General features: G+C 45.9%; 1 protein-coding gene across 6 annotated transcripts; it reads right to left on the minus strand.

Annotated features, from left to right (window-relative positions):
* Positions 1–306: 306 nt before the first annotated feature.
* ccdc187 (coiled-coil domain containing 187) lies at positions 307–17,796 on the minus strand. 6 transcript variants are annotated; one of them, XM_086122398.1, is made up of 13 exons: positions 17,563–17,796; positions 17,267–17,357; positions 14,252–14,314; positions 12,244–12,382; positions 12,004–12,094; positions 9,016–9,091; positions 6,909–8,120; positions 6,380–6,495; positions 5,723–5,794; positions 5,499–5,633; positions 1,907–2,001; positions 1,732–1,826; positions 307–1,646 (listed from the first exon to the last, which is right to left on the minus strand). In XM_086122398.1, the coding sequence occupies exons 2-13, from the start codon at positions 17,313–17,315 to the stop codon at positions 1,510–1,512; spliced, it is 2,280 nt and encodes a 759-aa protein (XP_085978524.1). In that variant the 5' UTR covers positions 17,316–17,357; positions 17,563–17,796; the 3' UTR covers positions 307–1,509. The 6 variants fall into 6 exon arrangements, with proteins under 6 accessions (XP_085978524.1, XP_085978515.1, XP_085978541.1 ...); XM_086122389.1 differs by having other exon boundaries at positions 6,374–6,495; XM_086122415.1 differs by lacking the exons at positions 17,267–17,357; positions 17,563–17,796 and adding exons at positions 15,277–15,468; positions 15,727–15,782 and having other exon boundaries at positions 6,374–6,495.
* Positions 17,797–18,467: the final 671 nt, after the last annotated feature.

The raw sequence follows: 18,467 nt of genomic DNA on the forward strand, positions 1-18,467 counted from the left end.
ATGTTTCATCCAGTTTAGCCACCCATTAGTCTTTTTTTTTTTACAGGTGCCAGCACCTGAAATGGTTTGTTTGCCGTGCACAGTACAAATGCATGCCTCACTGACTTCCTGTTCGGGCTGCTTGAAAAGTGGAAGTGGCTCGCAGGACAAGGTTCTTGACACTAACGTCTTATTTTGAGCAGAGATATTCATTCAAATGAATGGCCATCATGTGCAGATGCAAAGAAGTGACAAACAGCGTATGATTGTCAAGTACGAGCACAGCGTTCCCAGACGCTCTGGTTACCAATGAGGCAAACTAAAGGCAACAGGTTTTACTTCCTTTATTGAAGGTAAAAATAGAGTACAGATAACTAACCCCCGCCACAAATTGAAAAAAAATCCATGTGTGCTGTTGTATTCAAATATTTTATAAAATAATAGACAAGGGACAAACACAATTTAAAAAAGCATGCAGTTGCATGTTTTTAATATAACAAGACGAAACAATTTTTGTGCTTTTTAGCTACAAAAAAAAAAATCCCCACAAAGTTTGGATGTCCCTTGAAACATGAGTGACCTGATCTACAAGTTGCTTGAGAAACAAGCCATCCATTAATCAAGCGTTTTTGGCTTCGACTTGCGAGCGCGGACATGAGATACGAGCGCTTTATGGAGGCAATGAACTCAACTCAACCCCCTTTACAAAATACATCACTTTGGCAAAGAGTGAACAATTCTTCCAACAACAGCTTTGAGCTCTTTAGTGTGACTAACTGACAAACTCATCTTAAAACAAAGACAACAACACTTTTGTGTATTTGAAACAGTCAAACTGCCGCCTGAAGAAAGGCTTTGCTAACTTCAGGCTAACGCTACTTAGCATCTCGACTGCAAGGCTTGAGCGCCTTTGTGCAATAGCACAGGGCATGTAGGCAGATAATCCAACCTCACTCACAGTCGCATCCTCTCCACACGACGACAAATATTACTGCCAACTGATGAACTCAGCTCAGAGTTGAGACGTTTTCATGAAACCCACATGATTTCGAAGCTGCAGTATAATTGGCGGCTGATGAGGTAAGACCTGCCTGGAACTCTGGTGGAAGTCATAATTATGCCTCACTTAACACGATATCCGGCTGTTTTATTCTGCCTCCACGTAGCCAAAGCAGGCACACCAAAAGGAGGAGCATTTAATTGAGGAATTAACATTCATTTCAATGGATGCAAATGTGATGACTTCCGAAGGTTAACTCATATCTCAAGGCACTACAACCCTACATGCTTTTTGTTGGACAGGATGATCTACAGTTATCAAAACAAAACAAAAAGACTAGAATGCATGGCAGAATTCCCTTGAAGAATTCCATTTCAATGCTTGGAGAAACAATGCAGAATATATTGACTGGCAACCTTTCTGGTCTAAAGTGCTGATGAGGTTCTAATCATGTTTACAAAACAACAAGTGTGTGTCATAATTAGTGTAAAAGAAAAACCAAAACAAGTCTACTTCGACCTATAATGTTATTATTGTTGCTTACAGTTTTCCTTCTTCTCTTTGGATTTCGTGCATCCAGCTTTGTCCTTTTGACGCTTAATGGGCGGGATAAAGGTGGGCTCCACGAGAAAGTTGCGTGAGTTGGGAAGTAACTGACCGGGGCTGTCTGCGTTGGAGGAAAAGGAGGTGAGTGCCCAACCATTGTTTGCAAGAATGCAAAAGCAAGCATTCTTCTGCTATCTACGATTTACCGCTTTGGCCCATTTGGAGGATGTCTGCTCCTTGGCTCTTGGCCTGGAAGGTTGGGTCCAGTTCCTCCACAATGTTCCTGACCTGCTGGGATTGTCTGGAAAGGCAACATGAGCAGGTCAGCGGATGGCAGGGGATCAAAACGGAGACAGGACATGTTTGTGCTGAGGCAAGTACGTGAGTATGGCGACGGGGCTGGGTGGCTGGTTCTCTGGAGAGCAGTCCTCAGTAGGGTAGGGAAGCCCCTCCGAGTCCAGCCTCTCTCTTGGTGCCTGACAAAGGGACAGGAGACAATAAGTCATTCATTGCCGTGAATGTTCATATCTCATTTCACTATGTGAGAGAGATTATATATATATATATATATATATATATTATAATAAGAATAAATATAAATATAATAAATATAATATAATAATATAATAAATATATAAAAATATCTTTAAAAAAAAAAAGAGCACATAACACCATCCAGTGTGGGTCCTTGGGCAAGATCCTTCACGCTAATGCCCACCTCATACAATGATGAGAGACAAGAAAACAAATGACATGCCGGCTCAGACGTCGCCCGGCCAAACAAGGTCTGCGTCAGGTGCTGGGGAACCAGAGTCCTTGATGAAAAATGGGCTACTGGAACAAAGTGGAGATGGGCGAGATGCGATAACATGGCTCTGTTGGAATGCTACTACTCAAGCAACCCTAGTCAGAGGGGTTACATGCAGAGAATGTGGGCTAAATGGTTTCTTCGAAACCCACAGTCACGGTTGACCACGAAACAACTAGTAGCTCAGTGTTCCAACATCCACAAACGGCAACTACTGTCACAACTTGAGATTGATGAGGTACAACGCAGGTTCCATGGTGAAGGGCCCCAGGCTGCCAGATCAGAGGAGGAGGTCATACCAGGGATTGGGAGGCAAGCCCCAATGAATGCAGATGATGAGATTGGGAGGCCAGCCCCAAAGAGTGAAATGCTGAGCGAGGCAGCAACTGACCTGAAAGCTAAGATCATGGCGAGAATGAAAGCTGGGCAACCTAGAAACCGATTACAACGGCTATGTGAAGTACCACCTGAAAGTCTCATGGAAAGTGTGAATGCAGCACTGAGGGCGATCCCTACCGTAACGATCACGGAAACCAATGAGCTGGTATACGCTTCAGCATCACTGATCCTAGCGATGCTTGGCTATAAGAGCAACCATGGAAGCCATGAGATACGTTACCCACCATAGAAAAGACGGTTGGAGGCTAAGATCAAGGCGGCTCGGAAAGATGTGAGTCAATTGACGGAGGCCCAGAGAGGTGTGATGAAAAGGCCGATACCCGAGAGGTACATCCAGAAGACCATACCTGAAGCACTCGAAACTGCCAAACAAAGGCTCCAAGCTTTGTCCAGCCGCCTAAAGCGGTACACGAAAGAGAATGAGGCCAGACGAATAAACAGGCTGTTCGCAACACATCCTGCGAAAGTGTACGCTCAGTGGCAGGGTCCTAACAACAGAGCTGACCCACCAAGACTGGTAACTGAAAGGTACTGGAAAGGCATATGGGAGAAGGAGGTTGCACATAACAGCAGTGCACAATGGCTGGTGACCCTGAGAGAGGAGCACCTCAAAGGGTGCAGTCCCATCCAACTATCGGCCAATAACCTGTCTCTCCACAACATGGAAGCTCATGTCAGGCATCATTGCGGCTAAGATAAGTGGACACATGGATCAATACATGAGCGAAGCACAGAAGGGCATTGGTAGAGATACCAGAGGAGCCAAACATCAGCTCCTGGTTGACAGAACAGTCGCACAAGACTGCAGGTCCCGACATACCAACCTGTGCACAGCCTGGATTGATTACAAGAAAGCCTATGACTCGATGCCACATACATGGATCACTGAATGCCTGGAGTTGTATAAGGTGAACAGGACCTTAAGAGCCTTCATTGCAAACTCGATGAGAATGTGGAAAACCACACTTGAAGCCAATGGCAAGCCACTTACCCAAGTGTCCATCAAATGTGGCATATACCAAGGTGATGCACTCTCCCCACTGCTGTTCTGCATAGGACTGAACCCCCTCAGCCAAGTAATCACCAAGACAGGCTATGGATACCGCCTCAGAAATGGAGCTACGATCAGTCACCTCCTCTACATGGATGACATAAAGCTGTATGCTAAGAGCGAAAGGGACATAGACTCCCTGATCCACACAACCAGGATCTACAGCAGCGACATCGGGATGTCATTCGGGCTTGAGAAATGTAGTCGGATGGTGACTAAGAGAGGAAAGGTAGTCCGCACTGAAGGGGTCTCACTCCCTGAAGGAACAATAGCAGACATTGAGGGCAGCTACAAATACCTCGGTATACCACAAGCCAATGGCAACCTCGAACTGGCAACAAGGAAAGCGGCTACGGCCAAATACCTCCAGCGAGTGAGGCAAGTCCTAAGAAGCCAGCTCAATGGCAAGAATAAGACCCGGGCAATAAACAGCTATGCCCTGCCAGTGATCAGATACTCTGCAGGAATAATAAAGTGGCCAAAGGAAGAGATTCAGACCACGGACGTTAAGACCCGAAAGCTCCTAACCATGCATGGAAGGTTCCATCCCAAATCCAGCACCCTGAGACTGTACGCAAGCCGAAAGGAAGGAGGCCGGGGACTAGTGAGTGTGAGAGCCACTGTCCAGGATGAAACATCCAAGCTCCATGAATACATCAAGGAGAAGGCTCCAACAGATGATGTACTCAGAGAATGTCTCAGACAATGGGGAACAGAGGATGAGGCGCTGGAAGAGGGACCATCATGGGAGGACAAGCCCCTACACGGGATGTACCACCGGACCATAACTGAAGTGGCTGATCTCAAGAAGTCCTATCAGTGGCTAGAGAGGGCTGGCCTGAAGGACAGCACAGAGGCACTCATCCTGGCTGCTCAGGAGCAGGCCCTGAGCACCAGAGCCATTGAGGCCCAGATATACCACACCAGACAAGACCCAAGGTGTAGGTTGTGCAAAGAGGCACCTGAGACGATCCAACACATAACTGCAGGGTGTAAGATGCTGGCAGGGAAAGCCTACATGGAACGCCATAACCAGGTGGCTGGCATTGTCTACCGAAACATCTGTGCGGAGTATGGACTGGAAACCCCAAGGTCAAAATGGGAAACACCTCCGAAGGTGGTGGAGAATGACAGAGCGAAGATCCTGTGGGACTTCCAGATCCAGACTGACAAAATGGTAATGGCGAACCAACCAGATATTGTGATCATAGATAAAGGGCAGAGGAAAGCCGTTGTAGTGGATGTAGCGGTCCCAAGTGATGGAAACATCAGAAAGAAGGAACACGAGAAACTCGAGAAATACCAAGGGCTCAGAGAGGAGCTGGAGAGAGCCTGGAAGGTAAAGGTGACAGTCGTGCCTGTGGTGGTCGGAGCACTCGGGGCAGTGACCCCCAAACTAGATGAGTGGTTGCAACAGTTCCCGGGAACAACATCGGACATCTCAGTCCAGAAATGTGCAGTGCTGGGAACAGCAAGGATACTGCACAGAACCCTCAAGCTTCCTGGCCTCTGGTAGAGGACCCGAGCTGAATGAGGGACGGACACCACCCAAGGGGTGAGACGAGGATTTTAATTTTTTTTTTATATATAGATAGATAGATAGATAGATAGATAGATAGATACACACATACACGTACACACACACACACACACACACACGCAAATCGAGAATCAACAGCAAACATTTCCCTACGAACAAGCAAGATGTCGTCAACCTGTCTGTCTCGCTCCAGTCTCCGGTCGTGATGACTCATCATGGCTCGGTGCTCCCGCCACGACGCCGGTCCTTCCAACTCTCGCGACAGACGTTTTGACTTGATTTCTTGCTTTTGCATATAGCGAGCGATTTCCTAGAGCGAAACGATGTCTCTCAAGTTAGGGATGCGACACAATAGAAAAAGCGAAAGTGGCAACAATGGCACGTGTCACCATGTCGTACCTCATCCTGGGCCACCTGTGCGACGCGGAAGTCTCCCTCGGGGTGAGGATTACACGGCTGGGGTTGTGAGGTCTGACAAAAGAAATAATGCTCAAGAGAATGTTCAAGTCCCCGTAAATTAAAAATTAATGTCTCATAAATCTGAAGAGGACAATGCTTTTCACAATCTTGCCAAAAGGTCACCGATTATATCGCCGAATGTGCCGAAACCAAGCCCCGCCTAACAATTATCAATCTAATGACTACCACGACAGGTCTTATTTTGTCCAGCATCTTCCTTCTGCCTACACATTCCAACATGCTTGAACTACATATGCGCTTCAGGTGGTTGGAATATCACCCAGGGAGTCGATGCACGGCATTCCACAACCCGCTGAAAGGCGCTAGCCATCAGCTAGCTCGCAAGCTAGCAGGCTTCCAGAAGCTGTGCGCACTGTCATGGGCCGAGTGCGTAATGTGGGGCAGTTTTAGACCAGGCTCCCCCCCCGCCCCCTCCCAAAAAAAATCACAATAAAGAGTTTAATGCTTTCCACAAGTGAGGACAACCCAGTTCTCAGTATTTGTACTTGTTTTCAGCAAGTATCTTTGTACGTGCATGATGGAGTTAGAATCAAATCTCTGACAGGGTCTTTAAGAAGAGTAGTCCCATACCCTCACCAACAACTTGTTCTCTTGCTCCTGTAGCTTGTGGGCCAGCTCCTCATCATGTAGGACCTGCTGCAGGTCACCCAGGTCCAGGCTCGTCTGCCTCGTCTTCAGGGGCAGCGATGCACCTAAACAGTTCACAATGTCAGACATTAAGAATCCCAAAGCAATTCTAATGTTTGAGATCAAATCCAAGCATGAAAATGAGTAATGAATCACACATGTGCTAAAGCAGAGCAAAAGGCCATCGAAGAAGGAACCCAGCAAATAACGTGAGGATGTCAAGTTTCCATTTACTCTGGCTAAATCGAGACTGAGGAAGAAGCAATTAGAAAGTGAAACACACGCTGAAGATTAGGCTGCAGAAACGAAAGCGGAAACCGTCATCGTGTTGAGCTGGGAAATCCCAAAGCACTACCAGAGCCAAAGTTGGTCCATGATCACGACGAGAAGATGAGGCAAATTAGACTGAGATCTGAAATAGCGTCGGAGTGCTCCTCTTGCAGGTCGCACTTAGCTGAGGCTCTGCCGGTTACGATACCTGCTGCCAAGCGTCTCCCCCTGGGCCAGCCGCTGAGGCTTCTCTGAGGGCGCCGCTCTGCTCCCCTCACTCGCTCCTCCTCCGAATTGAAGCGCTCGTCGACGGTCTCGTGCCGATGCCTGCCAGCAGACCTCTCCATCGCGTCCTCGCATGCGGCGCTCCCCTCGTCTTGGCACCTCCATCTTCGACCGCCTTGCCTCTGCCCATTTGACAGAGGCCAGCCTACGCCACTGATGTGAGAACGCTCTCCGGAGTGCACCACAGTGTTCTGGCGACAGTCTTCAGATCCTTTGTAATCTCGCTCACTGTTCTCCCAGTGAGATAATCTCCTTATTTCCCTAATGTCACCGTGGAAACTGTGCCTGGCGGAGGCAGCTCTTTGGAAGGCTGTCCGATGCGGGCGGGAGTCACCATAGGGGATGTCAGTCCTGTGAAGCGCCTGGCTTTCTGGGCTTTGACGACCTATTTTCAGCGGTGCCCCGCTTCCTCCCAAGCTCACAGGAACACCCCGCTCTCGGAGGACTTGGCCAAGCATCTCCCACACCTGCATGCTCGTGTCCGGCCGCACGCTGGACCTGCCGGCGTCGGCTGCGAAGCGGACACATTTGTCGGTGCCGTCTCGGTAACTCCACGTCCTGGATAAGTCGCTGCCGTGTCTCGGACGATCAGGAATGCGAACAGATTCGCTACGACTACACCGCTGTTCTCTGGCCTGCGCTGATCCAGAGGCTCCATTCTGACTGCCGCACATCGTCCATGTCCCATTTTCTACTTGGTGGTTCATTTCCTGCTCCCAGTCCCGTGCCGTCCTCTTCTCTTGATCACCATTGTCACAATACTGTCCCCAGCATTCAGGCTCCTCCACGATGCTGCTGGGAGTGGCGAGAGTCCTGTAGTCTCTCTCTCGAGGCAGACGTAATGATGACCTGCGATTGAGAGGCGCTGTGTTTTGTCTTTTATTTGGTCTCTGTTCAAAGAAAACAGAGTCTGCATGCAATGACTCTTGTAATTCCCTCCTGAGTTGCCCACGGGGATGCTCGTGGCCTTCTCTGCCAGGGAAATAAGGTGGAGGAGGCGTATAGTAATCTGGAGGGTTGGGAGTGTTAGAATACTGCCACCTAGCGGTAATAGGGGAGTACCGTGCCTCCCCTAGATGGTGTCTGTTGAGTGCATGCTGCTTTGGTGATGGCGGTGCAGAACCGCTGGAGCTGCCTTTATTTATGCCAAACATGCAAACACAAGAGCAAGGGGGGTGCGTGAAGCTGTTAGCGGGTATTAGAGCAGAGCACTTAATGATGAGCTATTAAATGTTTTCAGATTTTTTTTACAATGGCAATGTACTGCCATGCTACCGGTAGTTCAAAATGAATAGCACTGGACCGTCAGTGTCAGCATGCAACTTATTGAAGGAAACACAGAGAGAGCTTGACCTCTCCATAAAATTTGTTGGTGTTGCTTTCGAAGCAACTGTGTAAAATGCCTTCATTGGAATGTGACTATTCTTATTTCTTCATTTTGTCAAATCAGTTTGTACACTGTACAATCAAACTGAAACCATACTGGTACCACAAGGCCTTTTCTGCTGGCCTCAAAACACTATCAGAATCATTTCTCTCGATAATTATAGGAAATATCAATGAGCAACATATTTCTAAAGGTCTCTGCCAGGGTTTCCATTCACATAAGCATCCCTTGAACACCATTCCTAGAAAAATGCAATGTCCCATTGCTGGTAACCTTTGTCAGAAAGGCCTGCCGGCTACTCATGGCGTCCTCCGGGGCTACCTGATGCCCGTGGGCACCACGTTGGTGACCCCTGGGAGGGGTAGATTAAATCGGTCGGGTAAATCTCCACCCGCGGCCTCGCTTCCATAAACCACCTGCCTTATTAATTCAATACAGCTGCATTCGAAGAAAAAAAATCTCATTTGCAGTTCAATTCCATCCACAGTAAGAAACACAGATCTATGACAGCGAACACTATCTTCATAAAGGCAGCCCCCCCCCCCCAAAAAAAGATATAAGTCAATGAAACAGTAATACATCAGGCCCACCCACTGTGGTTGTAAAAAAAAGCAATGTGATGGCAAAACAATGGAAAGTCTACCTTGGCGGTGCTCCTCTTCCTCCCTGGCTCTCCACATAATCTGTTCTTCTTCCTCCTGCATCTGTTTAGCCATTTCCTTTAGACACACACACACACACACACACACACACACACACACACACACACACACACACACATTAGCTTGTTCATAAACCCCGAATGAGTAATTAGGGAGGCTGACAGCTGATTGTTCTGATGGAAAAATGTTGGGCTGTCCTTCGGTGCCCTTGACAACCAGCAGGTGGCAACATAACACAAACAATGTGAAAGAAATCCCAGAACACGCCGGGGACTGACTAACTGGAACTTTGTGAGCAAGATTTTAAGTGTTTATTAAACTCCTGCTGGTTTTGTTTGGTGGGCACCATGCCTGTGGACATATTCTTGGAGCTCCTGACTACAGCAACCCAATTTGCACATCTTGTTTAGACTGAATGGTGCATTAAGGATATAATACATGCGCTTCCTGATGTCCTGACGTGTTACTGAAGACCTTATTGGATGTAGATGTCACATTGAAAGCAAGTAACTTGTTTGCATCTTACGCTGTATGAAAACAGGGAAGAACTACACGAGATACGCGTTGTTGTCATCAGCCACTCCTCAACAGGCCATTTCAGTAGCACCTTGTTGCTGGGGAATGTTCGTCCTTCTGAGACACGAGATAATGCTTAGAGGGCCTCAACAAATTCTCTGCGTGACCTGCTCAATGTGAGCAGCATCTGAATGATACATACATCACAACTACTACAAGCTAAGATTTTGCTACACAATACAAATGTGTGACAGCAGCTTTGTCAACATCAGCAGACAATTACCGTATTTTCACGACTATAAGGCGCCATTAAAAGTCTTAAATTGTCTCCAAAATGGACAGGACGCCTTATAATGTGGAGCGTCTTGTGTATGCGCTGAGTTCCAGAACCTGACTGACAGCCGACACGCTGTTTATATACAGAAAAGGCGGAAGTGTGTGTGGACAGGCATGCGGCAAAGAAGTCGGCCAATCAGTGAAGGGTGGGCGTGTGTGTGTGTGTATATATATAAAAAAATATATATATACACACACACACACACACACGCACACAGTATATATATGGAGAGAGAGAGAAAAGGCGGACGTGAGTGAGGACAGGCATGCGGCGAAGAAGTCCGCCAATGAGTGAAGGGTGGGCATGTAAGTGGATGCTAAAGGGACGCTCCTAGCAGGTACCAACACCTGTATAAAGTGTGGGTATGTGCGTTATTGCAAAACAACTTCGGTTTTGGTTTCTAAGAACCCTCGAAAATAAATTCTACAAAGAGACACGCCTACGAAGCTCAGTTCAAACTTCAAGCCATCGGTTATGCTTTTGGCATGGGTGCCCATCTCAGAGCAGCGGTGAAACACCAAGTCAAGCAAATGAACTCTGAGCTTGCCGTCATTCCCGGAGGCTTGACTAAAGAACTCCAACCACTGGACATCGGCATCAACCGGGCGTTCAAAGTAAAGTTGCGAGCGGCATGGGAACAATGAATGATCGATGGCAAACACAACTTTACAAAGAGTGAGAGGCAGCGCCGGGCGAGTTACGCCACAATTTGCGAATGGATTGTGGCTGCTTGGACGAACGTGTCTGCTTGCACTGTTGTTCGAGCTTTTGGCAAAGCCGGCATCATTTCTGTGGAGCCACATGGCAATGAGAGTGACTCTGACAACGAGAGGGAACCCGGCGTTTTTGACGGATTACCGGTACTTGCACAATTGTTCAATTCTGATACAGAAGATGAGGACTTTGATGGATTTCTGGGTGATGATTGATCGAAAAACGTGAGTACATTGTACGATGGCTAAATAAAATACAACCGAACTCAGTTTCGCTTCCGTTGCCTTTTTAGAAACGTGTTTTTAGCGTGTATCCGTATGTCTTGGCATGCTACCGTATGCTACAAGCTAACGTGTTTTTAGCGTGCGCGCATGCATGCCCTATGTTTAAGCTGGCGTATGTTTTACCACTGTATAACTGCGCCCAATAATACAGTGCGTTTTGTCTATGTGTCAAATACAGAAATAGCACCCGTTAATGAGACTGCGCCCAACAATACGGTGCGCCGAATGGTCGTGAAAATACGGTAGTAGTTTGTCAAGTCACGTTAAGCGTGGAATGCCACAGGGATTTGGCGTTTTATCCGACATAGCCTGACGCCATCTGTTCCTTAATTAAAGGCGCTAACTACATGTTTGATACAAACATTAAAAATTACAACCAAGCACAGAGACCTCAACATACACAGCACCTCCTTAGTGGCGATGAATGACAGTCCCCGCCAACGTTTATAAATTCGTCTGCGGCAGCCTTCTCAAAAAGGAAAGGGCAGGCTAAAGGAAAATATGATGCTGGTGCAGCCATGCAACATAAAACGCTCCACTAGGCCAGACCGAGAGCTTTTACCCACTTTGTTCTTTTCCTTAAAACTATTCAGCCATTCATTTTGTTTTGTTTTGTTTTTTGCAAGTGCAACATGTGGGAATTGTTGAGATGTGCATTGCCATGTGCAAAGGCAACAGCAATGTTTTGGAGGGGGTGGGACTTCTACAGTAAGTGCAAAGCGGAACAGGGTGACTGATGGTTACCATCTGGTTGCCTCCCTGCATCAGTTGCAAGCCTTTTTTTTCCAGTGTCAATGGCAAGATTTGCTCTGGTCCATTTCGTGAAGAAGACAGAGTCGTGTCAACAAAGTTTTGGTGCCTTTCTGCCTCCTCCATATGAGGATACCATTTTGTGAGTCCTTGTCCATCATATTTTCAGGTCCCAGAGTGACTGAATCTGCAAATGGCTTCTGTCCAGACAAGTGATTCAATTTCTTGTTTTCGGTCAGCATTCGCGCATTGTCTTTGTCCTCTCGGATCGTGTGTGCGCTGTGTCTTGCTCGTAAGAACAGCACAGTATATCTTGATATGCGCCAGGATGAAAAGTCATTTGAGGAGATTTGAAGGTGTGCGCTCACCTCGTCGTCCCGTTCCCTCCTCCAGGCCTCCTCGGCCCGCCTCCGGATCTCCTCCTGGATGACATGAGCATACTCCAAGTCCTGCTCCTCTCTGCAAGACAGCAACAAAAAAAGAAAGTCAATTTTTGTTAACCTGTAAAGACAACGTGTAACATCGAGCAACCTATTAATCAATCAAATTGTATTGTGAGAAAGCACAGGCAGGACGTGTTGATGACGACTGAGCAGTGGGCCACCTACAGTTGTCGGGATTGTTGCCTCAGCAGGGCTCTGTGCTGGGCCCGCTGCTCCTCCTCCTCATCCTGGAGCTGCTTGGCGACACGGATGTCACTCTGCATCAGCTGGTTCTTCTGAATGTTGGTGGTGTAGTACTGCTCGACTAGGTGGGAAACGCATGGAAGGGGGACAGAGCGTTCAAACTAAGAGGAAGCAACACAAGAATGCTCCAAAGAAGAAACCCTCGGATCGCTATCTGACAGGACCAAGGCTCAAAATAGCCAGCAGTTGATTTTGCATCTTCATACTTAATCGGTCATCAATCATTATCACATTATAGTGATGCCTTGAGATGAAGGTGAATTGGATCTGTGACCACACATGTAACTCAAAATACTCCTATTACAAAACATCTTTCCCCATCGAAATGAATACAAATGTTACTAATCTGCTCGCCAACTCCCCCCACCGCCCCACGCAACCCCCCCCCCTAAATTGTAATGTATTTTTTAATGAAAAAAATAACACTTCAGCATCTTAGTTTATGGAAACATACACTCATGACACAATTAAGCAGAATGCAAAGAAAATTGACTGCTTTTGCCTTATTTTGTGCAAACCCTATTTTTCAAGGAAAACACTTGTTTGCGGGTTCAAGAAATTCTATTCATCATCCGCTGCAAATGTATTGGAATGGCAAGGTCAATTCCTTTGTTTTTGTTGTATACCAAAGATATTTGGGTTTCAGATCGAAAGAGGAAGATGAGACAAAAGTTGCTAAGTCCAGCTTTTATTTCCTGGCATTGATATCTAAAGCGTTAAAAAAACTCTGTAAAGACCTTCGCAAGTGAGCAAAAATATTGGATATTAGTACCGGTAATGTCAATAGTCAATAACCATAATCTTGTCACAGCAGGAGTGACTTTATTTTAATTTGAAATTTGCATTTAAATGTCCATTTCCTGTTTAGGGCGGTCCACAATAAACATTTATTTGACATCTTAAGTATGGCCAGAGTTTGGTACGGAGTCATACCAAATTATAATTTTACACTGGCTGCCCCTCTGAAGAGGCAAAAAGTGTGTTTTGTCTCACAATTTCATGTCTATGACTTGTCTTTGTAAATATTTAGTGAAGAACATGAAATATTTGCCAATTACCTGTATGTGTTTCGAGATGTCTTTTATCTCTTGCAGTGAGTGGGCCACAGTTATGGATATATGTTGCATACAAATAAATGGATAAAATCATCAGGATAGTTTCATCCTTATTTGGGACAGCATGCTAAAAGTAAATTAATTGACAGTGCAGAACATTTCATATTGGGTGGCATAACCCTTGGTTGTAATACTGTAACTGCATCAAGCGTGTGAGCCACTGACTTCAGACTGTTGCATTCTTCTTATGATATGCTTTTCCAGGCCGTCACTGAAGCCTACTTCAGTTCTCCATTCCCTCTCCCTTACACATTTATTATGAGTGTCAATTATACACGGATTATCGCAAGCCGATCCAGTCCCGATCCCCTGCATATAGAGGTGCCCACTGAATATGCTCAAGTGCATTGTACATCATCTGTCTAGTTGTGTTGCTCAACCATTTGTATTCAAATAGCCGTTGCTGAAAGGATTTTATCATTGCAACACCTATGTTACTTGTTAGCACGTCTTTGGCTTTTGCTCATTAAGCGTTAGCATTAAGACAGTGGGCTTACAGTCATGAAACAGAAGCATACACACAGCACTTGAATTCCAAATTTTTGCTCGGAATTTTGAGCAAAAATAAATAAATAAATAAATTTGCCGAAGGACAGCTCGTATCTTGAAAAACCTGTAAGGAGTATTCATTTCTCAAGACACCACTGTATTCTTCAAAAGAAAAGTGCACAATTGTAACTTGTTTTTGTAGCTCAAGAAGGTCTTTTTTTCTTCTCTTTGCATGAGTTTAAGTTGAGAAGAGGCTCGGAAAATACTCAGTGAGGCAGACCGCCACAATATTCAGCTGTCACACGGTAGCTTTATGTTCAACTTACTTTCCTGTTCCTGGAGATTGTGTGCCAACACGCCATCTTCCAACACAGCAAAACTTTGGCACACTAAAACAACGAGACAGCAGAAATGTTAGGGAGTGGAGGGGGGGGGGGGCATCTCCAAATTGCAAATGAAGCGTACGAACAAATGCGGGCAGAAGGTGGAAGACGTTGACAAAAGAGAAACACAGAGTTGCATTCCTAAACACGAAAGAAAATCAAAGCAACCCCTGGAACACGATGCATTAATCATATGTGATGCATTCCATCATGAAAAAGGGAGCCCACAGTTGTCAAGGCACTAACTTTACTTGCTGGCAGTCAATTTCACTGAACTTATACTCAAAGAAAATGGCCTTTAGGTATCTGAACAAGCAAGATTGACAGCTGGACGATCATTTTTGAACCATATGCTTGCTAAGATTTCTGTTCCCAGGTGTTCACTCTTAAGGGCGCTCAAGAGAGATGCAACAGTTCCTCCAAAATGCATATTACAGCACACAATTCTTCCAACAGCATATCCATAGGGAACAAAAATGTAAAAACCTCCTTGGCAGTTATTGTTTAGCTGTCAACGCACTGATTTGTGTTCATTCGCAACCAGTAGTCATCTGTTGTCTGTTTGGCTCGACAATAAAAAACCACATTACAAATAAAGTCAAGTCCTGAAGGTGCTTTGCGCTCAGAGAGCAACCACAACAGACCAAGGTGGCTTTGTTGCAGTCCCACCAAAGTAACGCACCAAGTGATTTATCAGCTTCATTGCTGCGCTCCTGCACCCAACCTGCTCACACAATAAGACAGCTGTTAAGATATCAATGTGAACAGAGTCAGACTTGGGCTGTCAACGTGGAAGTGCCTCTGAGGCCGTTTTGAGTTCAAATGAAGGAAATCCATGCTTGATTTCATCAAACTGGAAAACACAGTGTGGGGAGATCCACAGAGAAATGTCTGTTGACACTACAAATGACCCCCGCTGGCCCTCAATGAGTTAACCCATTCCAAAGCAGACATGCATTCTTACTTACACCTGTTGTGGGCCATAAGTGACGGCCCACTAAATGGATTTCCGAGTGGCCGTATGCTTCCAGTCTGCCAGTGAGCAGGGATTAGGTCTTGGCTTCAGTCCAGTGAGACATAGCCGCAGTTGACTGCAAGACTCCAGTGACGAGACAGCAGCAATGGAGGGCAGGAAATGGAAGTCATCCTCCCCATGAGCGCTGCGAGGGTGTGTCAGAATTGCAGGTGAACTTGTTTTTCCAAACTCTTCCCTCATGACAATTCAACTCGCCAGATGGGGGAGTGACAAGCAGACTGCGCACCAAACGGGTTTGGAGGCACACTGTACGAGGCGTTCATTTCCAAGAGTAAAAACTGTACACGTGCTGCAATTCTAGTCAGAGTGTATTTTCTTGATTAAGCTTTGTTAGGGTCAGTCCAATGGTGTCAACCATTGGAGGCGTGCGGTAGCAACCCACCTCCATTGTTGTTTTCCTCCGTCTTCCCAAGCATTTGCAAAGCAGCAACAAGCACTACTGTAGCTACCAAACAAAGAACTTGGACATTGGTTCTCTTTTCAGCCACAGCACACAGACGCCTCCCCGTCCTCCAACCCGCCCCTCCCCTCACTGGCCTGTTCTGCTGCTTTTGGGAGAGTACTGTACTTCAGCACAAACTCGGTCTAGAATTGTCGTCTGTCTGGCTCGGTGGCAAGCACTGGTTCAGGCAAGCTGGCTGTTTAAAAAAAAAATGGTGAGACTCTATGGTGTCCTTGGCTGACTAGTTAGCGAGAGGGACATGAAGAATGGAGGGCTAACAGGGGAATTCCAAAGGGTGCTGTGTTGCCTCGGCACATGGAGAGCTATATCAGGAGCAGCTAGATGAGACCTAAAACAGGAACTGATCATGAAAACAAAGGCACCACTGCTGTCTAGGATGCAAAGTGGGACAGAGGGCACCCATATCTCTTGAGGAAACAGCCCCGAGCCAACCAATGCGCCACAACAGCAGGACTGGATAAATTCATCATCTTTGTAAAGAGTTTCCAACCACCATGTTGTCGTACAGGCACTGCCCGATAAAGCGTGAACGCTACACAGTGTGTCCTTTGTGTGAACAGACGGGGGTCGAGCGCGATACCAAAGACATGCAGGCCTACATATTTAAAAAAAAAAACGAGTCAATAAGAGGCACCCTGGAAATGTTGCACACACTTCAATCATGGTTGTGTTTAGGCTGCCTCTGGTTTTACTTTGGTTCCAGGTATGAGTTGGCGTTTAGAGAAAGGCACTTTCAATAAAACTCCACAATTTAGTGTCAGTTCATTTTGTTATAGTATGGTGAGAAAAACCTACCTGAAACATGTCAGCTAGATTTTTTTTAACCATTTTATCACTTTTCCCCAAAGCACATCATAAAGTTTGTGTCGTTTCGCAGGCATTTAGCAAAGCTTGACTCTTGTTTGTTGATTTTCACCTTTAATCCAAAAGGCGAATTCATTTTAGCTATGGCTCCTCCTATCTGTGTCTCAGGAGGATGTGGCCCCGGCGGGGAGGAGTTACACGTTTGTTGTTGTTGTTGTTATTGTTGCTAGGCGTAGCTGTTGAATGACCAACAGCTTTTTGGTAAACACTCCTTAATATTGAAAATCTATAACTGGAGAAGCCTTTTGAAATACAAGGCACACGTAAGCACAAGCAAAGTCCAGGTGTTTCAATTCAAACTCAGTGGTGCTGACAAATACGCAAAAAAAACACTTTGACAATTGGATAAAAGTATCAGGACCTTGTGCCATTCAGTGTGACAAATAGTTTCACCTTATACTCTTCGAGGAAGATTTGAGACTATACTGTCTAATGCGCTGTTATTGGTCCAAGAAAACATTTATGCCACAAAAACACAAACATTTCGATCAAGTTCAACACAAAACTCACTCAAGATTTTTTTCGCACGTTGGCTCAAATGGCAATAAGGTCTGGATCAGTGCGTGTGTGTGTGTGTGTGTGTGTATTTTCTCACCTTCCTGCACACGGGGGAGGTTGGACTGGTCAATGTGGAGCTCTGCCATCACCCGACCATCATTGCATCAAGATGTTCCGTAACAACACAACTTTGGAGAGAGTTAGAACAACACAACATTGTTGGGCGTCAGCATCGAGCTGAATGTCACTCAAGCTACTTGAACATCCAAAAGTAGTCAACGGGTTCGTCCTAAGTGACAAACTTCCAAAAGCTTCAATTCGCAAAATATCCTGCAAGCAACAGCACCTTTTTGTCAGGGGGACATGTAAGGTAAATGAGAGTGCGAAACCGACCTTTTCCCTGGCGGTGTTTTCAGCAAGTAACCGACATGACAGCCGGCAGCAGCGCGACAACTTTCTTCCTTTCTTTTCTTCTTCTTTGTCTTCCACTGCTGTTAACTTGCAACTCGACTGCGAAGGGAAAAAAAAGAACAACGTGCAAACTGACGTGGGAATTTGAAGAAGCGCGCACAACTACCGTTGTTCAAATGAAACAAAACACCACTTGACATTGATACTTGAAGCCGACGTGGACTCACCGTTGTGTGTGTGTGTGTGTGTGTGTGTGTCTGGAGGGGTGGGGGTGGTGCAATGTCCATTGTTGCATTCGAGTGTTTCCGGTAGGCGAAGATTTAGCCTCTATGCAGGAGTGTATTCGCAACTTTCAACAATATGTTTCGTCTTTAGTGACTTTATTAACAGTTAATATCCAGTGTTTATAAAAACAACTAATGCGAGCCCACGCTCTTCCAGTACAGATGAGCGTGATATACAATTTCCCAATTGTCTTTGAATGCAGCGTTGTGTCAGCACACTTTACAATACAAAATAACCAATAAAACAATCCAATAACCAATAAAAACGTTTTGTTTTGGGGAGAATAATAACCCCAGGAAAATGGATTAATTTAGTCCTCGGCTCCACAAAATATGCACCTGGTTCCAATGCATTGCAAAAGCACACATTCTACTGCCCAGCTCATTTTGCAAACGGATACAATTGAAAGCGCAGCCCAGTATTATTTTCTCACGTAAAATACAGCTGTTTTAAATAGTTAATTTTGGCAGCACTGTTTAGGGTAAATCCGCTTATCATACAGCGTGGTGGCATTTACCTTCTGATTGCTTTGCGTAAATTTTTTTTTTTACTTTTTTAACCTGGCCCTTGGGGACGTTTCATTTCAGCCTCTGGGGATGGAT

The sequence above is a fragment of the Hippocampus guttulatus genome, chromosome 1 (assembly GCF_054856545.1).
Source record: "Hippocampus guttulatus isolate MCC_2025c chromosome 1, RoL_Hgut_1.0, whole genome shotgun sequence".
NCBI classification, from domain to species: domain Eukaryota; kingdom Metazoa; phylum Chordata; class Actinopteri; order Syngnathiformes; family Syngnathidae; genus Hippocampus; species Hippocampus guttulatus.

Bases quoted from the DNA above. Each gene is read 5' to 3' on its own strand.
- ccdc187 (XM_086122389.1), bottom strand. From the start codon at position 17,315: ATGGCAGAGCTCCACATTGACCAGTCCAACCTCCCCCGTGTGCAGGAA. The intron at 14,315-17,266 runs GTGAGAAAATAC...TCGTTGTTTTAG, and splicing joins CCTCCCCCGTGTGCAGGAAG to TGTGCCAAAGTTTTGCTGTG. The intron at 1,647-1,731 runs GTAAATCGTAGA...CCTCCAACGCAG, and splicing joins CCTCCAAATGGGCCAAAGCG to ACAGCCCCGGTCAGTTACTT.